This window comes from Strix aluco, chromosome 6 (assembly GCF_031877795.1).
Source record: "Strix aluco isolate bStrAlu1 chromosome 6, bStrAlu1.hap1, whole genome shotgun sequence".
In the NCBI taxonomy this organism is placed as follows: domain Eukaryota; kingdom Metazoa; phylum Chordata; class Aves; order Strigiformes; family Strigidae; genus Strix; species Strix aluco.
The window spans coordinates 21,602,707-21,626,642 of record NC_133936.1 but is presented as its reverse complement, the minus strand read 5'-3'; the positions used below and the strand labels follow the sequence as shown (position 1 = coordinate 21,626,642).

The following is a 23,936-nucleotide window of genomic DNA, read 5'->3' as shown; positions in this document are numbered from 1 at the left end:
TGCAACATGGCAGGCAGCAGCAGTGGCAGCAGCAGCAGTAACAGCATCTGTGGAGTCCAGGGAGCCCAGCGCTGGGGGAGAAGCAGGAGGAGTCTCAGAAAGTTCCTCAGAGGCGTCAAAATTGAGCTCAAAGAGTGCAAAAGAGAGAAGAAATAGAAGGAAAAAAAGAAAACAGAAAGAACAGTCTGGAGGAGAGGAAAAAGATGAAGATGAATTTCACAAGTCTGAATCAGAAGACAGCATCAGAAGGAAAGGTTTCCGATTATCTATTGAAGGCAATAGACTGACATATGAAAAGAAGTATTCGTCTCCACATCAGGTATTGCATATAGTTATTTTTAGTAGAAGCATACATTTAAAGCATCATAGGCTATTACAAAACTACTTTAGTCTTCCTGGTACTGTAATATGACCCTACACCTAAAGAAAGGAAACACTGAGATTTTCATTAAACTTTATTATTGTTCCTAGTGCTTGAGAGAAAGTGCTGTAGCTACTAGATTGTCTTGTAAAAAACCACAGAGAATTAAATGTAACCTCATATCTCTATTCTTGTAGTAGGATTGTTTAAAAATCATATTAAAATATTCTCTGATTCTGTGGGGTTTTTTTGGAGTGATTATATATTATTTAGACTTATTAAAACACTACAGTATTTTTCCATTATGATAGCCTCATATTTTCCTCCTGCTTCAATGATGTTTGGAGATTGGTTCAATATGTGCAGGATGCTGCATACATGAAAGAATGTGCATGTATAGACTCCCTTTTTTTCTTGATGGGTATTGTGCAACTACTCTACTCAGCAACTCTAAGTGACATTAGGAGAAAGGAGTGCTCAAAATTGGTTTTGTCTTAAGAATCCATGAACAGTGGTATTTCTATCTGCAAAATATATATATAATTAAATATATACAAAAATTTTACAGCAGCACTGTGAAATTATCTTCTGGGAAAAATGGTTACTCTCATTTAAGAGAAAAAAAAAAAAAAAACAACAACCCTATGCTATCCTAATAATAATGCTAAGTTTGAAGGCTTCAGCCAATAATCACAGATTTTGTTTGCCTGCAGTCTTTGCTGAGCATTCGAGGCTCCCTGTTTTCTCCAAGGCGCAACAGCAGAACAAGTCTTTTCAGCTTCAGAGGTAGAGCAAAGGATATAGGATCAGAAAATGACTTTGCTGATGATGAGCACAGCACTTTTGAAGACAATGATAGCAGAAGAGATTCTCTCTTTGTGCCGCGCAGGCACGGTGAACGGCGCAACAGTAACATTAGTCAGGCCAGTAGGTCATCCAGGATGTTGGCAGTGTTTCCAGTGAATGGGAAGATGCACAGCACTGTGGATTGCAATGGGGTGGTTTCCCTGGTTGGTGGACCATCTGTTCCTACATCGCCTGTTGGACAGCTTCTGCCAGAGGTGATAATAGATAAACCAGCTACTGATGACAATGTAAGAAAGTTTTAAATAGCTTAGGCATCGTGGCCTTTTCTTACTGCACCAGCCAGTGTTTTCTACAGAATGGAACCCTTGGCAATGCTTCCTGGTTGGTCAAGCTGTGAATGCTCCTGCATCTTGTAAAATCTCTAATAAATAAAACAGTTAAGATATGTTTGCAGCCTAAGCATTTACTTACAAATATTCTCATAACTAACAAATGCAATTCACAGTTTCCAAGTAATAAAATATTAATTTACTTACACATTTGTAAAAGCACTATGCTTTACTGTGCTATACTTTACTTTTGTTGATCTAAAGGGCCATCTGGCTATGGTCTGCAAAATCATAGTTGCTATGCAATTGGAAATACAAAGTATACAAAAATATTATCATATAACTGCAATCAGCAATATGGTGCTGCTATATACCACTTTATCAAAATTAACATTATTAATTAATTTTGATCACATTCTTCTTTATCAGCCCCATTGAAAATGTAAGAAAGTTGTCAATTCTTATTATAATTTATTTCTCATTCTTATATATTTTCCATCCATTGCTGGTGGAGTGCTGTAGTGTAGATAACAAATAGTTCATTGGAAGAGCACATATCAATACATACTTCCCAAAATACAAATGTCTGTGTGAACATATGTGCAGCACATATTGCTGCCATTCTCTTACCATATACAAGGTAAGAGAAGATGTCTCAACAAAAATTCTTGCTTAGTTCGAAGTTGTCTACTCACATTACTAAAAAAATACTAGCATGAGGAAGCATGAGGAAGTCAGACTTTTCTTACTTGCTACAGAATATTCCATCAGCAGTAGTAAGGAAAAAATTACAGTTTGCAAAAATTTTATACAATATTTTGAACTCATTCCTTTTCCATTTGTTTAAATCATTTTTCATAGCTTAAAGGAAGGAAATGCAAAAGTTAAGTAAATAAAATCTCTCAGTGTTGAACAGTAGGTAACTATTGCATCATACCTTTTAAAAATTATTTAAAAGGTACTAAAAAGTGATAAAAGTCTGACATGATAAAAATTGAAGTGCACGAAGCACGTATCCAAGCTAAGACATTAATAACAGGGTTCTATACAGTATTTGCTTGTCTCATTTCTCCAACATGGTCTCATGTATTATTGTTCTCTGTATAGGGCACCACTACAGAAACAGAAATGAGGAAGAGAATATCAAGCTCTTTTCACGTTTCTATGGACTTCCTGGAAGATCCAGCTTTAAGGGAAAGAGCCATGAGTATTGCTAGCATTCTCACAAACACTGTGGAAGGTGTGTGCTGCTCATAGCTTAATATTTAATACCTTTTTTCCAATGGACTTCTGAAAATTTGAGTTGAAACTTAAAAACTGATTTATATTAGGTTTATTAACAGATACCATCCCACCAATGGGCACATACTTATCAGTAAACGTAAACCTCTTTACTCATTAAGGTTATTACATAAGTAAGCATTGAAGTTATTACGTAAGTAAGCATTTCTATCTCATTGTTTTGCCAGCACCTACCTCATGTCGTCATCAGGACTACAGAATTATGTTTCATGGTCATAACTGAGGGGATGCTTATGCATAGAAATTAAAAATATATTATCGGACACAAAAAGGCCACTGAACATTTTCCAAATATATGCAACCATTTTTAAAATATATATGTATTTTTAGTGGTTATATTTATTCAGTTACTCTTTAAAGAAGTGCTGTTCTAGGTGATAAAAATAGGTTTTTATTTAACTAGGAATGAAAATTGTATTGACAATTTTTACCTAAACACCACAAATTTCAAAATAAAAATATTTACATAATAGAACAGTAAGTGGGAGGAACAGGCTGAAGTGTAATCAAGGAACAATTAAATACATAATATAAAGCAATGCATAAATTGATACTGATCAGCATAGTGATTGGAATACAAAGAAGTTATGTTAGAGAGATAAGCTTTGAACAAAATAAATATATTTGATAGTAATTTTTAAAGACTTTCTTGAAAACCTCTGTAAAAAAGGGTCTATAGCAGGTTAATCAGTACCAGTACAGACTGACAAGTTGACTAGTACAATTCATACAGGATTGAGGAATGTTAGAGCAATCATATAGTTACTTGTATGAACATTTTTTTCCCACAGAACTCGAAGAATCAAGACAGAAATGCCCACCATGTTGGTATAAATTTGCAAATATTTTCTTGATCTGGGACTGCAGTCCGCATTGGTTAAAAGTAAAACATATTGTCAACTTAGTGGTAATGGACCCCTTTGTTGATCTGGCTATTACAATTTGCATTGTTTTAAATACACTCTTTATGGCTATGGAACATTACCCGATGACCAAAGAATTCAATAATGTACTTTCAGTTGGAAATCTGGTAAGTGTGTTGGGTTTTTATGTTCATGATTCGGAAGGAAGTATGTCTGAAATAACAGAAAGGATTTTTAACAGCCTTTTTTTTTTTTTCCCCCTTCAGAAAGTAGATTTATTGGACATTTACTGGCCTCCAGATAATGACTATCAGAACATTTTTGGAAATTTCACTGCCAACCCTGGCTCATGTAACTTAGGATACTTTCAAATCAATATATTGCAGTGTTCTGCAAAGCCAAATTAAAAATTTTAAAAATGGCACCAATGCTATATTAAGTAAAGTTCATCTTAAACAGAAGTTGATTTGTCTAACTATTAAACTAGGAAATGCATTACTTCCATGAAAAAGACACTATGCAAATAAAAGCAGTGTAACTTTTTCAATCAATACAAAATAAATCTTTAAATTATGAATGTATTGTTAATTTCTCTGTTTCCAGAGCACGGGTTTACAACCACTAAAAGAGCCATTTAAAAGCATTTCTAGAATTTTCTTCTGTAAAAGACTTTTTATCTGGATATGTGGATTGTTTTCTTTATATGCCTTATGTAAAACTATGAAAAATATCCTGCATTACTTTTTCCTTTTATAGTTTTTATAGTTTTTGTATTTTTTATGATCAGATAATTAGTAAGATATCTTTTTCTTATGTTGTCAACTATATTTTCTCCCTTCTACTTCAAAAAGATAAATTATTAAAGAATTCAGAAGTTAATTTTTTGTATCTCTGATGCTTTTGAACTGACAAGTTTGATCACATAGACGTATCTGCAGCTGCAGTCCTACTTTGTCCCTTATTTTAAGAATTGATTTCTTATAATGGGATTTTTAATTATCCTTGTTTTGTAATGAGGGAAAAATATCTCAGATCATGTAAATAACTACAGGATTTAGATGGAAAGATAAATGCATAGCTGGTTTTCATATATGCAAGGGAAACTCTCAATCTGAGTTTCCTAATAAAATGTAAAATCTTGTATTATAGCATTGTATAGGTTTGTTTTACAACCAAGAAAATGCCATATAAATCTTGGTGTACATCTGACTACAAAGGGAGTGCAAGAGAACCTGGCTATAAACACCACACCTTTCCAGTCTTAGGCTCCCTGACATAAACCCCTTCTGCAATATAGAGGCTCTCAAGGTTCGCCTGCTCCAGTAGTTCCACTTTAAAGCTCCTTGAGAACCTCACCATCCTGATCGTTAGGAACCTAAGTCAGTATTTCAAAGTGTATTCATTCAGTCCTACCTCTTCCTCAATGGTTCCAATCCTGTAGCTTAAAAAATAGTCACCTTTCCCTCTCTGGTGTTTATATCTAGAATGTATTTAAAGACTGTAATAAAATCTATCTTGAGTGTTGGTGTTCCTAGGCAGAAGTTGTCAAACTCTTCTTGTCCATCTCCTGATTTTCCCAGTTAGTTTATTCTCTTTAGTTGTCCCATTTTCTGTTCAGCTTGCTTGAAAATGGGTTATCAAAACCAAAAAAGAAAGCATTTAAGACCAGGGCTCAGGTAGCCTTTAATGGTGGCTTCAGTACATTCCTATCCGACAGGAAATTCTTCTAAAGCTTCTCTCAAAGCTACTCAGGGTCACTGCCTTGGTGGCTCCTAAATATGTTTCCTACTTCATTCAGCGTAGCATCCCATGATGAGAAACCATTACCAGCAATATCATGTTTAAAATGCATTCTTAAATGCTCTTTTATTCCCGACATCAAGATGATTGAGCCAATAAACTTCACTGAACTTACTGGCAACACCCAGATAGAAGTTCCTCAGCTTCAGCAAATTGTTGTATCTCAGTTGATCCCCATCTGCTATAAAAAATTGTATCTCTGTTAAACTGAATGGGATTATGGCAGGTTATACTAGCAAAGGAGCTACCTTTCTGGAGTCTTAGATTTGGCCTCATTCATGCTGCTGTATACTGTAGTTAGTATAACAAGAAAGATGTTATACCGTGTAATTTCTTGGAAAGTATTCTGGTTTATGTTGTGAAAATCAAATTTGGGATTTTGTTCATACAGTACATGAGAAAGCCCATATCCTGATAGAGTTGAAATTCTATTATAAATGTTATAAACCAGAAGTTTGTGTAATTTGTTTAGCATAAAATTTAATTAATTGAAAAAAATTGCTTGGTTTGTATGGCATTTGTTAAGGGAAGGTGGGCATAATAATTCACTACAGTACACAACTATTTTTGAGTATCAGTTTTGGATAAGACATTGCAGATATGTAGCTTGAATTAAGAACTTAGACAACAGCTAGATCTGTAATATTATATTTCACAATGAAATAACAAAATGCCTTTTGAATTCAGGTCTTCACTGGAATCTTCACAGCAGAAATGTTTCTCAAGATAATTGCAATGGATCCTTACTATTATTTCCAGGAAGGCTGGAATATTTTTGATGGTTTTATTGTAACCCTTAGCTTGGTTGAGCTTGGTCTTGCAAATGTGGAAGGACTCTCAGTTCTTCGATCATTCAGATTGGTAAATATACATCAATTGCACTGATTTTTCAATGGACCTTCATTAAAATATTTTTTTTTTCCGTAAAAATTTGCTTGATATTTGCTTGATATTTTGTTTGATTTTGCTTGATATTTGCCACATACTAATGTCTCTTTCATTAGTACAAATCCTTATTACTTGTGATATCTTAGTGTTTTCAATGGAAATTGATAAAGATCCAGACAAATAGGTAGCAATGGGTGCCCTGGGCCTATTTCCCATGTGTTTATTGTATATACACACTTTAAACATCCTGCTATGCAGAAACAAATCGATTCACTAGATGTATTGTGCTCTGATTGGCATTACAGCAATGATCTGTTCTACAAAGACCAGTAGAAAAGTGGCCCAGATGATTTTAACAGATGAACACTAGATTTTAAATTCCATCTACTATGACTGGTAGCTTCTTTGGCCTTCGGTAAAAACTATGCTCTGAGGATATCAAGCTCTAACTTCACAAAATTTTGTTGACTGAACCTTCCATCTTCATGCTTTTAGACAAGAGGATACCCTCTGAACAGTCATACTCATGGCATATTTTGCAGTAATATCGTTCCACAAACTAACTTTAAAATATTTTTGTGTCTTTCTTGCTGGTTGTCCTAACAATATTTTTCTTTTTTTCTTCCAGTTACGAGTTTTCAAATTGGCAAAATCTTGGCCAACACTAAATATGCTGATAAAAATTATTGGTAACTCTGTGGGAGCTCTGGGTAACCTGACCCTGGTGCTGGCCATCATTGTGTTCATTTTCGCTGTGGTTGGGATGCAGCTGTTTGGGAAAAACTACAAGGAATGTGTCTGCAAAATTGCAAGTGACTGTGTGCTTCCACGTTGGCACATGCAAGATTTTTTTCACTCTTTTTTGATAGTATTTCGAGTGCTGTGTGGAGAATGGATAGAAACGATGTGGGACTGCATGGAAGTTGCTGGCCAAGCCATGTGCCTTACTGTCTTCATGATGGTCATGGTGATTGGAAACCTAGTGGTATGTAAACAAAGTGTTGGCAAATAATTATTTGGCAGTAGAGTGGGCTCAATCCTGAAGTGAACTAAGTGCTCTGGCTGTGCTTCAATAAAGCACTTAAGCAGGTGTTTCAAGCAATGCTTAAAGTTAAGCTTAAGAGCTTTCTTGGATTGAGAACAAAGTATTCTGCAATATCAAAATCCTAAGAATGTTAGAGTGAGCACTTAGTCACATTCTTAATTTGTCTTTTGGCTCTTTGTAAATATTTTGTGCTTCAAATAATTTTAGTTTATGGTTCTTTATAAACCATTTGCTGTGAATTTTTTTATTATTTATCCCATATGATTAGTCACCTAAATAATCTAATTTCTTCTGTGTGATGGGATAAATTAAACTTTTTAATGATGCTGAATAGCAAATCTGTTTTCTTCATTTTTAGATTATAAGATTTGGCACCAAAATATTTATATACTGTGGGGATTTAAAGACACATTTACAGATATTAGTCAGTTGTGGGAATATATTTGAATAGTGAACAGGACCTAAGCAAAATTTTAAAAGTTTAGTTTTTTATGGAGAAGAGAAAAAGTTTTGAGGGTGCTTTTCTTTGGTTTTGGTGAATTATTGGAATTTCAGTCTTTGAAGTCACTAATATGACAATTTTTAATAAAATAAATTTTCTTTGTTCAGATAAAGTCTAGAATGTTTTTTGTCTTTCTGCAGGTACTGAACCTATTTTTGGCCTTGCTCTTGAGCTCATTTAGTGCAGACAACCTTGCCGTGACAGATGATGACAATGAAATGAATAATCTCCAAATTGCTGTAGCAAGAATGCAGAAGGGCATAGATTATGTAAAAAGAAAAGCACGTGAATTCATCCAAAAAGCTTTTGTTAAAAAACAAAAAGCTTTAGATGAAATCAAACCACTTGAAGATTTGAACAACAAAAACAGTTGTATTTCTAACCACACAACCGTGGAACTAAGCAAGGACCACGACTATATTAAAGATGTGAATGGAACAACTAGTGGCATAGGCACAGGTAGCAGTGTGGAAAAATATATAATAGACGAGAGTGATTACATGTCATTCATAAACAACCCAAGCCTCACTGTGACAGTGCCCATTGCTGTGGGTGAATCTGACTTTGAAAATTTAAACACAGAGGAATTTAGTAGTGAATCAGACCTGGAAGAAAGCAAAGAGGTATTTAGATATTTTGTGCATTTCTCTCTGATCTTTTGAGTTTGGGGGGGTTTTTTCAGCATAAGCCAGTGTATTTGGTTCTTGATCAATTGTTATGTTGACACTTCTTTGTACATAGGTATAAATGAGTGTATAAAGAAGGGTTTAATTCTTGATGAACAAAAGGGTGAGGAAGGGTTAAAAATTACATTCTCCAACAGGAAATAAGAGGCCAGGCAATGGGACACCAAACTAATCCATAAGAACTGTTTATGGTCCATATGGTAGTTGCAACAACTGGTAGAGCAGGGCAGTGCCTTAGCTATAGCCTTACTCCACCAGAAACTTTTGTTTGCCTCCTGTAACACGGTTCCCATGAGAAGCATTATACATCTTCTCTCTGCCACTCAAAAAAATCCACTTCTATGGGATTTTTGTATGAGCAGGTATAAACCACAAAACATAGAAATAGTTCATGTATTTCCTTTAGACACTGGAATTCTTTTAGATTTTAAAAATGTCAGCTCTTCTAGACCTAGTTTCCCATAAAAAGAAGTTTTAACCTTAGACACTTCCATATTCACTTAGTTGTTAAAACTGAAAAACAGTATCAACAGATGAAAATATCTCATGTTGCTAAGGAAATGCCAAAGCAGGCTATAGATATAAAGCCTTGTTGATAACTGTATTTTTAAAAAACATATTAAGGTTATAACTGTTCCTTTACATGACTTTTTGTCTGTGGCTATTTTAACAAAATAATTTAAATTTATTTGATAACATAATTTGCAAACAACTACACCCTCAGTGACTTAGTCTGTTGACATTTTAGTCAAATCAGAAAATTATCTTTCCAGACACTTAACAAATTAAATTTTCTGACTTGAGGAATCTCAACCTTAAACTAGCTAGTTTCCATTCTGGTAGTAATCCATTTTCTTTCTGGGATAGCTCATCTTCTCTCGCCACTGTTGTATTGCTAAACAGTACTTTAGACACCTAATGTTACACTAGCTGAATTCTGTACTGCAGTCACTTCAGTGTGTGCAAGCCCTCTAGTGTTCTCAACAAAAACCCAGTGTTAAGCTAAGTGTAAACTTTGGATCCTCCCACAAGAAAGAACACCTATACAAATCACCCTCTCCCCATGACAACCTATTTCAGAGACAGTTTCCATTTCCCAATTAATATCTGAAGCATTAATATTTCTTTTCCTGTTAAATATTAGCCAAAATATATTATAATTTGGCTTTGACTCAAACTTCTGGACCGTTGCCAGAATAGAGGTTATAAGAATCTATCTGAATACATTATAAACTTGCCCCAGCAGAAAAAATTTCTAAATAAAACAACATTTAAACAAAGATCCATTGGAGAAAAATGACTGGTCACCTACTCTCCCCACAATTACCTTGATGCTGGCCAGTCCAGTCCAGTCTTCCAACCCAACATAGATCAGGCAGTCAGTCAAATGGAGTAACACAAGCTGGTTTATGACTGAATAGATTCAGTTTAGGAAAGCGTTCTGTAATGCGCTGCTACTTGTAGGACCAGGGTTAATTTTCTCCCACTGAGAAAGTACCATGACATTTCTGACTTCCTCCAGAAGCTTATGAAAGAGCAGCTCTGTTATGTAGTTTTCTGTGGAAAATGCATCCAGCTGTTTCGGATTTGAGTCCAACTCCTTATTCTATATTGACTGCTAGTATAATGGGAATGTAGACAAAAATTATAAACACCAGAACAGCAGAACCTTTGAATTAACTGTTTTTGATGAGAGCCTACTTAGAAAAGACTGTATGGATTCTCTGCTTCTCAGGCCATAGGGCACTAACAGGTGAGTTCCAGCTGGCTTTAGACCATACTGAGCTTTTCAGCACTATTCTTGGAGTTTTAAAGTACTGGCCAGGACCCTGTTGCTCTAAAAGTGGGGGATGTCGGGGGATGGGGGTGGGTGAGTGGGTGGTGTTGTTGTTTTGTTTTGTTTTCTTTTGTTTTTCAGCTGAGTACTCTTTTCTCCCTTAGCAAAGTAAAAAATAAATATTCTTAAAATTATTAATTACACTGTTAATTTCAAAGAGCTTAATTTTAGTGTTCAAAAAGTAGCTGACAATAATAATACAGAAAAATCTTCTTAGAAGAAAATAGAGAATAAAATGGAAAGTTTTTTTTCCAAAAATGAAAGAGCTTTGGAAAAATTTTGAAAAATATTTTCAGAATTATTCTGAAAAGTGGTAAATCATATTGCAAAGGATGATTTGTGAAAATTGGATTACTAGAAGTATACAATATTTCTGTAAAAATATCAGAGAAGCAACTCTAATGTAATTTGGAAAAAACCCTCTATAAATTGGTTCCTGTGACAAATAATGACAGAGCCTGAAACTGGATACATCAACCCATTGTCCTGACAAAGCTGAAACATTGTTCTTCCAACCTCTGTAGTTATCACAAGATTAAATTAACTAAAACCTAGTTACTTAAAATACTACCAGTTTTATTAAGCCCCATGCAACTCAATGAGTCCTGGAATTGTTACTGAAAAATGGACTGGCTACTGATTTAGTAAGAGTTTTGTTAGGGTTTGGGGAATTTTTGTCCTCAATATCAAAAAGTCTGCTCCAAGCTAACACTGATGAACCTATATTGCATTTATTCCAGTATTTTGATTACCTCTACATCCTTAAATATGTTTTCTTCACAATTTTTACCCAATCTTTAGCCATGATACCAAACAGCTAGATTGCAGCCAGGACCCAGCAGCATGTTACAACACTTTTAGAATTTTTAGGATGAGGATTAACTTAAATGCATTCATTTTTTTAAAATTTCGTTTCCACCTTCCACTTCTCTCTCTTTATGACCATCATGTTATTGAAAATTTGATTAGGTTATAAAACACAATCTGATGTTTTATGGGCCATCCTTAAGCTACCTCAGCCTTATTGTATGCAGCTTCTGCTTCATTCTGAGCTAGACTTTCAGCAATTTTAATCTGGACTTGCTGTCCTCTAAAGTACAGCCTTCTCTGCTGATCAGTGCTTTTTTCCCTCATTCCTCTGAGCTCCTGCCTCATTTATATAGTTATATTTAGGCTCTTACTTGCTTTTCAGTAGATGTTACAGATTCGTGCATATATATTTAGCCTTCATTATTTCTATGTAGGTCAAGAGATCATTGCCACTTATGGCTAGTTGTGGAAAAAAATCTTTGCAGGCTTAGCATCATCATTCATATTTTTCAGTTTAAAGCATGATTTTGTTTAAAGCCTTATATATCACTGATACATCTTCTATTTAATGGATCCATACAATGCAGAAGGAAAACCAAAGACTGTACAAATTTCACACGTTTATCAGCAATTTACTTATGTTGAATACTATAACATTCAAAACTATGGCAGAATTATTTACTTATTCTGAAAACTACTAGTATTTGCCTTAAAAATATTTACTGTGTATTTGTGATGCTTTTTCTTTGCCTTTACAGAAGCTGAATTTGTCTAGTTCATCCGAAGGTAGCACAGTTGATATCGGACTTCCTGCAGAAGAGCAACCAGAAGCTGAACCTGAAGAAGCCCAGGAGCCAGAAGCCTGCTTCACAGAAGGTGTTTGAAACAAAAATACTAATAATGCTTGTTAATTAAATGTGGAATAATTATCTATTTAAACTAAGTATTAATATTTATGTATTGAATTACTCTTCTGTTAATATTTAAACTATTATTATTAGCAATAGTACTTTTAGACCATAATTTACCATATGAATACTCATACCACAATTAGACTATATATCAGATAAAGAATTAAGAAAACATTTTATCAGAAAATTATAATTATTTTTAAAATAATAAAAATATATTACTGAAAGTTTTATTTTAGTATGCACTACTGTACTTTCTGAGTTTAGTTATAGTCTCTTTGATAATAAAGTAACACACTATTTTTATACTACTCTTCATAGATATCTACCAAAGTGCTTTATAAAGTATACATTACTGAAACAGCTGTTGAGTGGTAAATAAAAACTGCACCTGGATGGTCTTGTGCAAAATGCTAAACGGACCTTCTACAAATTGGCAAAAAGAGAAGGAAGAGCCTTTCTGTGCCACCTGGGGCAAGAACACTCTCAACTGGTGGACTCATTCATCTTTCATGCTTCCTTCTATTGGCCTTTTTACACAACTCAATAAAACAAGAATCTGGTCATAAACTTTATTTGCAAAGGCATTTCCTTGTGATAAACCTTATGGATGTATGCATGTGAAGGAAGTAGGGAAAGGAATAGGTTTAAAACAGGATAAAAGTAAGGATACAAATGCCATTTTTTGGTATCTGTAAGCAAAAGTTAGATTTAGAGTTTGGAAAATAAATGCTACTGTCACTGCTGGGGTTGGATTATTTCTGGACATGACAACAGTCACTTCTTTAGAAATTTACACTGAACTATAAGAAGTAGTTCTGTAATAGACTTGGATTTGGCAAATAAAATACCATTATTGATTACTAGTATTTTTCTACCTAAATGAAAGAAGAAACAAAACCAAGTCAGCAGCTAAATCATAAAAGCTTAAATAAATTAAGGGCACAAGTTAGAGAAGTTATCTGGTACTGAAAAGCTCAGAACTCAGATAGGAGGCTTACATTTTTTCATACAGTAAATGCAACATTGCCTGAATTTAGTATCCCAAACAAAAGAAAGTACAGTTTCATAACACTTAAAAAAATGGTCGTCTAGGTAAAAATGTATTGAGTTATTACTAAATAGCACAGCTTCTGGAAAGGTAGCATTGTATCATTAACAGAATGCATAACCAAAATTAATGCAGTTCAACAAAATATATTTTTCTTTTTTTTCCCCTCAATGTATACACTGTTTTAAAGGCTGTGTACGAAGGTTCAAGTGCTGTCAAGTAAGTATAGAAGAAGGGAGAGGAAAGCAGTGGTGGAACCTTAGAAAAACCTGCTTCAAGATTGTTGAACACAACTGGTTTGAGACTTTCATTGTCTTTATGATTCTCCTCAGTAGTGGAGCTCTGGTAAGTGAAACATGAACAGAGTGTCACAATGTTGTCGGAAAACTTCTTAAAAGTTGACTCTTCAAACATTGTTTTAATGTAGTTTTCTCCACCAGAAAGAACACACAATTCCATGTCTTCAAATGACAGGGCTACATTTTAGTCAGGCCTTTGAAAGAATGGTAGAAAAAGTCTCTTCTCAACAATATGTCAAAAAAAAGAATAGACATAATTGGTTAGAGAGAGCTTAACTCCTTTGCTGAAAATGATAGTGATACACCTGAAGCAGGAAGAGGGACAACTTGCAAAGAGAACATATTTAACTTTGTTATTTGAGTTTGCTCTCTAGTTTTACTGGTGTTTACTGATATGACTCAGGGAAAAAAAACTGTCATTGGTGAAAAAAAAAAAGAGTCTGGAAGTAACTGTAATGACATGAACAGCTCACAATACCTTGGAAGAGCCAGAGCTGGCCTACACAGTCTTATAAATGTTATGTGCTAGAAAAACAAGAAAGATTAAGACTGTGTGTTTGTAATTATTCCCTTTTAAGAATAAGAATTTATTATTTATGCTTCTAATTCATTCTACTGACTCATACTCATGTAGACTAAAGGGATATCTGTAAAAACATGAATTTGCTTTAAGTTTAACAAGTATGTGAGGGCAGACTAAAAAGAAGCCAACCACAATATAAATCTATAACAATAAAAGAAACAAAGCATGTCAATAATATGTTATTTCACAAATACAAATAATGACAAAGAATAAAGAAATTGGAGATGAGGTGTTAAATAAAGGTGAGCCTGGATACAACTTGAACTGAAGTTTCTTAGATCCAGCATCTACCCTGGTAGATGCAATTACCCTTTGGTAAATTACTCAAGTTCCTACATCATTAAAAAGAAAATCGTGTTGCAAAGTTGTATTATAAACTTTTTAAATCACTCCCAACACTTTAAAATACCATTAATGGTTAGCTGTTTATGATTTTACCTATCATTAGTTTTGATTAAATCTTTAAGAATCACTCTGCTTTTGTTTGGTCTAATATCGACACAACCATCAAATAGGCAGCTTTTATTCAACAGCATGTGACACCTTCCCTGTGATTTAGAAATATTTGAAAATAACATTAGATAAAAGTGACACTCCCATGCATTTTCTTGAAGAAAGATTGTTTCCTTTTTTTTTGTTGCCCTTTTTTTTTTTTATTTGGTTACAACCTGAAGTGTGTGCAGTAACAAAAGGGAATAACAAATATCTTTGAATTTTTTTACTCACAGGCTTTTGAAGACATATATATTGAACAGCGTAAAACTATCAAAACCATGCTGGAATATGCTGACAAGGTCTTCACTTACATTTTCATTCTGGAAATGCTGCTTAAGTGGGTGGCCTATGGCTATCAAACATACTTTACTAATGCCTGGTGCTGGCTGGACTTCCTGATTGTTGATGTATGTAATATATTTCCTAGGTGTTACTTTTATATTTATTTTATCTGATTTTTTTAATTGCTTGCTCTACAACCATAATATCTATGCATACCAACTAGTTTATTTTTCAATTGAAAAAGTAAGGGAGATGGAAAAAATTCCATGTTTTTCTGTCTTTCACTTTATACTTACAATATTGTCTTCCCTCACATGGTAGCCCCACAAGCAGTTAAAGTTTATCCCAACACTGCTGTTGAAAGAGGTTGTGCTGTCCTCCATTCTATCCTTGGCTGCTCATTCTCACCTTCAGACCCACCTTCCCTCCTGCTGTGGTCTAAGTCCCATCCAACATTTAGATGGGTGTCTGGTCCACTAGACATCAGATACACATCTGAATTAAAGCTCCTCTGGCAAGAAAATGAATGTCATGTCCACAAATTTCAGCATATGGCTGAATTATGGTTTTACACAGAATGCAAGCTGTATCTGTAGCATTGGTGGTGTGGCTTGCTTACTATTAAAGTCCAATAAATATTGCTGAACTTGCAGTCTTCACAGAAGACTGCGTTTGAAATCAGGCTCAATAATCTTTCCTGCAAGTGTCATAGTTATAACTCTGCTGTGCTATGCTGTGAAGTGGGGGAGACTATTTCTTGATGCACTAATACAGTTACAGAGAATTTAAGAAGAAATGTCGTAAGTATATGCCCTTGAGAAAACCTCCAGTGTACAGAAACACATACTCTTTCTGCAGTTTATGAAGTTCTGTGTGTGAAACTAAAATACTATATTTTAGCTAATTACAAAACCACAACTAGTCGCTACAATTTTAAGATAGACTTGTAAAACTTAGGAAAAACAAATATTAAACAAGCTCAATTTTAAAATTAAGTTGCATTTTGTCCTGGTTTCAATGACTTAGAAACAGACACCATATAGGTAAAAGGTGAACTGCTCATGCAGTTATTGACCCAAAGAATAGCTAAAAATCCAACAGTTTCTGAATGTGTTCTCAGCGTACAAAGTCTAATCAAAGCAGTTTACTTCCTCAAGCTTTGTCCTGTGATGGGTGCCTATATTATATTATAGATTAAATATATTATGGATTAAATATATCTAGGATTCAACTTCACATATACAACTACAGACGACCACATTCAAACATAATACTCGTACAAAGAAAGTACCATCTCTTTGGAAAACACTTCTGTTCTTTAGTATCTAATTCTTCTCAAAATGGGTAACTAAGTGGCACCTATAACAAAAAAGCTTGAAGAAGCATGCAAGCAGAAGTGCCTATTCCTTTTCTAAACTCATTTTCACTAATATTTGACCTTATTTAGATCATAATATCCCAAACAGACATCTTGTGAATGTGAAGATTTGAATACTTCTTTCTGTGAAAGTATAATGCATAAAGTGTCTGAATAAACTCATGATTAAGTCCTGGATTTACACACCTGGATATTTTCTTTAATCTTGTTCTAGATGATGGCAGCTTGAAAGCTTGAAAGTTTTCAGTAGTATGATGAATGTGCTGGAGAAAGAAATTCAGATTTCAGAAGAACCTAGTTTTGTGGGTTGCTAGAGCTCAGAATTGACAAGTACAGAAAAGATATTAACTTCTAAAAGCTAAAGATTTCACATATAATGCTTGTTTTTAAATATGACTCATAAAGAGCACTGTCCCAGAGTTCTCTTTACCTGATGCATTGTTCTTTATAATGAAAGAGTACATGAAACCATGATGCTATTTTTGGCCCAATAAGTAGTTAAGGAATTAGAACAGCATAATGAAGGACCATTTAGGGGAAATGGGAAACAAACAGAACATATTATTTTGGACAGGAGCCATAGCAAATGTAGACAATATGGTATTTTTCACTGAGGTAATGTAGGGACATAGAATATATAAAGGCCTGTGGAGTTCTGCCACCTATGGAACTGTTCTTATAAGGTCTTTAAGAAGCAGCATAACCCAGGTTACTGTCAGCCTGTAGAGCACAAAAATTCATCAGTCAGGCAAAAGGATTAGTCAGTGTAACTGAATATAGATAAATTAATCCTTTCTACCAATTTCCAGAGGAGCAATGTTGCTCTGTGACCCATCTGTTAACTCAAAACAGGCTTCAGTCATTTCTCTATCAGTTGTGGGCAATCAAATGAGCACTATCAACTATAATTACTGATCCCAACAGCATTGTAAAACAAAGAAAAAGTGAAAGCAATAATTAAATTGGTAAAAAGGAGAGATTAATTTAATTTGCTTTTTGTGGTTTTAAACCCCCTTAAATCACTAGCAAATATGGAACTCAGCAGTGTTAATATTTTCAGATATTGTTACCTTATGATATTTTTGTTTATTTCCCTATCCTACTCTTCTTTCATATTACTGCTTCTTTTTTTTTTTATTTTTTTTTTTTTTATTTAAAAGACTTGCTATTCCTGAAGAAAGTGATCCAAAATTAGATTCTTCTAAAGAAGTTTATATCTCACATCTATGGTATGTAAAGTAGTATGTACAATATAATAATTTTTACTTTCCTGTTTTCATATAGGTCTCTTTGGTTAGCTTAACAGCAAATGCATTGGGTTACTCTGAACTTGGTGCCATTAAGTCCCTTAGGACACTAAGAGCTTTGAGACCTCTAAGAGCTTTGTCACGATTTGAAGGCATGAGGGTAAGACAACATGAAAGAATCTGAAACTATGCATGCATAGAAAGAATTCATGCATGCAGAATAAGGAATGACAAGTCCATGCAGAAAGGCTGCACTATCCTTTTATCTATTGCATATCTTTTACTAACAGATAAGCAAAATGCTTCATCAGTTCACCTAAATCCATATGCAGTATCACATAGAAGTTACATTCATGAAGGTTACTTTACTTTCTAGCCAATCTCAGGAGTTTTCCATATAAGGCTTTGAAATTACCAACTATGAATTCTCTTAACAGACTCTTAATAAAATGTAAGAAGATTTTATTGATTTTTTACTGATAAACATATCACAATATTTATACAGGAATCTAATTTAGCATTAGTAAATAAAGATATTTTCTGTTATCAGTTGAAATCCTTCATTTTTCTTTGTATTTGATAAACCACCTTTGGTCTAACATTGCTGAATTTTACTAGATGGTACTAGAGATATATTCATACCTGCTAGTGGTTTAAATCTATTTCTGAGTTTGGCTGACTTTAAAAACAAATCATTTGATTTCTCTACTATTATTTTTGTAAGGTAAATGTTTTTCTTATTTCAACAAATCTATTCAGTATTCAGTACAATGTATATAAGGTTATTTCTTATTCTGAGTAACTTAAGAGGCCCTGCTTACTATTCATCTCACTCAAGAAAGCATTTTAACTTATTTTTTCATTTGTTTATACCTTCTGTTCCTTAAAGCCACTGAATACAAACTAACTCTATATGCATGTGATTGAAATATGTTTTGAGAGAATGCTTTTTGCTACTTCATGGAAACATAAGAGGAAACAATGTGCTAATGAATTTCAAGTCAATTATAAACCAGTGGAATAGCCTGGAATGAACAACTTTTAAATACAAATCTAAGCTTAATCAAGTCAGACTGAGGCTTAGAATTCTGTTCTTTAAATTGTATTAATCAGGCTACATATTTCTACTTCAGAATGCATCAGAAAAAAATATTGTTAACCAATGATTACTAGATTAATAAATTTCAGTTTCATATAGCAAATTGACTTTTAACAGTTTTCTCATCATTTGAAATTCACAAATTGATATTCAGCAGGGTAAGAGCTGGTCAAGTACTACAGAATGTACAAATTTTCATTTAAGTTTGGAATGACTGATTTAGCCATTTTCTCTTTGTCTTTTTTTGTACTTACTGTTCATGAACATTCAGATAAATGTGGTTTTGTGCAGAGAAATGTCGGGAATTTGCTGTCAGCTTTACTTTTCTAACAACGTTCTGGTCAACTGCAGGAGGACTTAGAGACCAGTAGAGAAGTTACACAGGGACAAGAAATGCAGTTCTTTAGGTGAAGTTGGAAAAAACAGATAATTTCCAGAAAGATAACATCAAAATTGATTGCCAAATGTTTTATTCCATTTTTCTGTATCCTTACATGATTGCCTTAGTAAATTTTCCACTTAAAAGATTTAGGATATTCATGCTCAAAGAAAAGTACCTGTTTTTTGAAATTTACTGCTTTCCCCTATTTCTCACTGAGTAACTATGAGACTATGTCAGAAGCCCAATCACATGTTAGAATTTCAGATACACAACATGAATAGTTAATGAGAAACTTACTCTGTAGGAATCACAAACAAGCCTGGAAAAGCAAAAAAGGTTTCAGCTCTGTCCTCCAATATTAATGATAATCAATGAAGTACCTGATTCCAGTCACTTAGCAAATTTGACTGGCCAACTGTATAGGCCTTATCTTTACTATTAGTTACATGCACTTCTGAAAATGGTTTTTCCAAAGCACTTGGCAAGTATTCACAACAGCTCATTGACAGATAGTAACATTACTTTATGAATGACTCACGAACAGTAAAAAGATTCAAATAATAAATAATTGACCAGCTCATGCTAAGACTACAGTCAAATTACAGTCTTCTCAGAAACTGAGTTCATTTAATAAAAATCTGTAAAAACAGATTCCTTTATCTGCCAACAGAAAGCAAAAATAAATCAAACCTTTTTGCTTTCTTATATTGCCTATACCTACACTGAGCTGTGAGAAATTAAGCTGAGTTTTTAATCATCATGTATTTATAATTTTAATGTTTACCTCTGTGTTCAATACTATGCAAATTTTGCCTTGAAAATTTAAGAGAACATACATATTCCACAAAAGTCCCTGTATGTAAAACGCTCTGCATTATTTCGTAAAACAATCTGCTAATTTCTCAGCTACTTTAAGATCAATCTTTTTCTTAAATAAGTGTACCATTCTGGTCAATCGGAAGTCATTTTACATAGTCAGTAAATACTAATAACTGTTCTGTTATCCCTAAATATGAAACATACTTCACTTTTTAAGTTATATTCTTGTAAGTCTACAGTTATACTCTGTAGTTACAACTTAATTTTGTAATTATGCTATTTCATAAATGGGTTAAATTCCTTTTCAAAGTGAATATAATATATATGAATCACTTGCACCAAAATAGGGTACAAGTGGTCCATAGCCTGTGCTTGCCTTGAGCACAGAAGTGATTTTTGCCATATTAAAGGCATTTAAAATATCTGCTACTATACTGAATTCTGAGAAATTTTAGTACTTTCTATACTGAATCTCAAAACCGACTCCACCCAGATGCTGGAAGGCAAAGTAAATAATTGCTTTAATTTAAGTTAAATTTCTGTCTTAGGGTTTATATTCTCATCTCAGTGGAGGTACTATGCAGTCGTATCTGCAAACTGAGATTTGAATATACCCATTGCTTTTTGTTTAGCGTTTTAGTATTTGCAATATAATGCTTTTGCGCTAGTTCTGAATTGGTATGCTACTTGTAAATGTAGAATACTGGGTATACATTGCTTTGCTGAGTTAGAGAATTAAGTGACAATAAAGCATGCATTTGTGTCCAATTTCACAAAATAAAGCATGTCATGCCGTGCTTGATTTATTAGAGAAATAGTAGAAGGCAGCAAACAATCTGAAATCCACTTGCACTTTCAGTTTTGCATGCCTTATGCATATTTCTGGCTGATGGCTTTAAACATTTACTGTATTTCAAATTTCCAGTCCAATTTCATAAATTATAAAACTAAATTAGCGTATTTGATGTCTTAAATATCCTCTAAAATTCAATGGCTATTCCTTAGATTCCCTTACCAGGAAAGCGATAATGAGGCACTTTCAAGAGTACTCCAAACTTCATTAGTAGGAAAGAAACATTTCTCATATGACTAAGTTATAAAACATAACATCAAGTGTCTGTCATTACAGATTCACAACTAATAACAAGCTATATATTTCTATTTCATATAGGATAACCTTTCTTCAGCTTGGATGGGGTGGACCACTGGTTCCTCCCCTTATCTGTATTATGGGTACAGTATTTCCCCCTTTTTTACCCTTGATGATTACAGTGTGACTAATCACTACATTGTGTATTTAGGGTTAGAAGGAGCAACAATCTCATTTGAGAATCCCAGTAGCAGCAAAACTAGATTATATATACTCACCTTACACCCCCTTCTCAGTTGCTTTAAAACTTTGGTAATAATCCTTAGAAATTTCTGATGTTACAGAAATAACATGAAAACTTTTGAGAAAATCAGTATTGCTATTTAGATTTATTTAAGATCTTTTTTCAGGGGAAAGGTACCTCAGCTATTTTTAGATTTTAGAGATGCGTTTTTAACAGATAAAAAATGTCTGTCTTTAAAAATTTCAATGTGGTTTCTACATTGTTTTAGAAAGATCTGTGCTTTACACTGTTACTCAATTTACAGCTACATGCATTCAAAAATATCCCATAGAAAGTTTTGAACATTACTTGTAATATATTAAGCACACACCAAAACACTATAATCTGAATAGTCACAACTATAGATATTTATACAACTGCAGTTTAAATTTTTGCATGATTTTTAATCCCCTATATGTTACATTAAGTAAATCACTCCAAGTGTATATAGACAACCCAAGACATCATATAACATATATAATCCTTTCTTGTAATCTGAATTCAGTCGTCTTTGTTGGAAACTAGTTTTTGTCATTTTTATAGAATGCGAATAACAGTATTATTTTTGTAATATCTTTCTTGGAATTTAGTAATGTCCTGCAGGAGACATGTCAGTGATATAACTATTCACATTCACTATCAGATCCTTAGAAAAATCCAGTTCTTAGACTACAACCCTTGCAAGTGTAGGAGGGTATCATTAGTGCAGGGGTTTTTATAGCTTCAGTGTAAATGATGTATCAACATACACGGCATTCACTAAATTTAGCATCTTATCTCACAGTTAAGAATTATGTATTCACTCTCAAGAAACTGTATCCACTATCTTCTGCAAGTTTCTCTTAAATATAGAGGAATATATCTTGTTGATCAAAAGATATGTGCTTTGAAGGATTTTTTGAGGACTGTGACCCTATTCATTACCTTTGAGTTTTAAGGAAAGTCTATTAGAAGTGTTATGTCTCCTGAAAGACAATTAAAAAATGTACAAACTTTGATGTAAGAAGACTCTCTATATATATGTTCATAATCATACAGGAAATATCTCAGTATTTTGAGATTTTTCTTAGACTGTAATTCTACAATTAGAAGAGAACTTTTGAAGGAGTTTCTTGTATAACTGATATTTTTATCTGGATTTGTGTTTGTTGTATCTTGAAGAAAAACCTTACTTTTAGGAACAAAATTTAATGAAATTTGAATGAGATATGTAATATAGTTTAAATTTTAATTAAAAATGTTAAAGAACACATAAAGATCAATAACATTTAATTTATGTAACAGGAAGAGCAAAAAGTAGGGTTTTTTTACTGCATCTGGTGAAATTTATTGTTCCCACATCAAATAATTACTCTGTTTTCATGCTTGTGTGTATTTACAATATTTACTAGACCTTCTCAAACAAATGCAGCCATGTGATTTATTGCTTGGCAGAAAATTATTGTATTTCATCATACAGTATGTTAAATTATGTCTTTTTTTCTATGTTGTCTTCAAAAGTATTTTATTGTATACTTGATTTCTGGTGAGAAACAGAATCAAAGGTGCTCCAGGAACTTCAGTATTTTGTTAAATCCGACAGTGTAGCTTGCTTTTAATAGACTGCTATGTGAGTAAGAAATGCTTCTGTTGCTACTTTAACCAAGTTAAATTTTCTTATAAAAGCTAGGACAGAGCTGCAGAATTATTGAAGTTACAAGGGACCTTCTGAGATCATCTAGTCGTGTTAACTGCAACAGTTCTAGCATTCCAAGATATAAACTCACCACCCAGTAATATGAAATTTTCCCAGCACAAAGTGTTATAAAAATATTTTGTGCGTTAAGTGTCTGAGGACGTACTTTGCTTTCTTTGAAGATAAAATTAATTATCAGAAGCATTCTTCAGTCAGCTGCACTTGTACAGTAACAACTAAGAAAAAGTAGAAAAGACTGAAACTGGCTTGTTAAGGGAGTACTTTTCTTTTCCTCTGAGATCTTTTTATCTCTTGCTTCAACTTTATTTGTTCGTTACTGTTCAGATTAAGACTTAGTTGTACCTTCTCGTCAGGTCTCTCTGATTCTTTCCATCTGCCCATGTTTTCTTTGCATACTCTCAGGCAAATGCTAATTTTTCTTTACAGTTGCTGCTTTAAATGGTAGTTTTCTAATAGTCTTCACTCTGTATTCCCAATACAGTCTTCATTTTACTCAAAAATTGAAAACCTTGTCATAAATACTCAAATTTTTTCAATTGTTTCACATGTGAGGTGCTTCTCATGCCAGTTCTAACACCCTGACAAAATGCATTCGTTTCTTTCATGAAAAAACTTTTTGTGCTTTTTTGCTTGATTTAAATAATATGCTAAGCTCACTACCATAATTTACTTTTATGTACTTCCTATTTGCTACTTTGTAGTGATCCTGAATTAAGGATAAGCATTAGTTTCCTAGAATAAGATTTCAGGTTTATTTTTTCCTTTGTTTCTAACTTTTCTAAACATTTTTCTAAATGTTTTCATTTCTGGACTTACATAATCATAGGTCATGTCATTAAGAATGTACACACATGGCATTAAGGCAAACTGTGTAGCAAAGGTGGCAATATTCTAGTTCTTTTACTATGCACTTCTTAAAGGGAAAATTCATAAGATACCTCTAATTTTGGTTGGAGGACAGAGAAAAGACAAAGCCAGACTCTTCTCAGATGTGCACAGTGATAACAAGAGGCAATGGACGCAAGTTGGGTTATGGGAAATACTTATTTGATATAAGGGGTTTTGGGGAGGTTTGTGGTTTTTCTTTATGA

General features: G+C 33.6%; 1 protein-coding gene across 6 annotated transcripts in view; it reads left to right on the top strand.

Annotated features, from left to right (window-relative positions):
• The window catches only part of LOC141925234 (sodium channel protein type 1 subunit alpha), a 102,287-nt gene that overhangs the window by 54,978 nt on the left and 23,373 nt on the right, over positions 1-23,936 (top strand). For 4 of the 6 annotated variants that reach the window (XM_074829010.1, XM_074829013.1, XM_074829012.1 and 1 more), the window contains 11 exons: positions 14-319; positions 1,075-1,455; positions 2,605-2,737; positions 3,591-3,829; positions 6,150-6,323; positions 6,979-7,335; positions 8,038-8,520; positions 11,989-12,106; positions 13,383-13,537; positions 14,803-14,976; positions 17,514-17,636. In XM_074829010.1, coding sequence (XP_074685111.1) covers positions 14-319; positions 1,075-1,455; positions 2,605-2,737; positions 3,591-3,829; positions 6,150-6,323; positions 6,979-7,335; positions 8,038-8,520; positions 11,989-12,106; positions 13,383-13,537; positions 14,803-14,976; positions 17,514-17,636 — 2,643 coding nt within the window. The remainder of the gene's footprint in view (positions 1-13; positions 320-1,074; positions 1,456-2,604; positions 2,738-3,590; positions 3,830-6,149; positions 6,324-6,978; positions 7,336-8,037; positions 8,521-11,988; positions 12,107-13,382; positions 13,538-14,802; positions 14,977-17,513; positions 17,637-23,936) is intronic. The other 2 variants (XM_074829014.1, XM_074829015.1) reach the window with 1 other exon arrangement.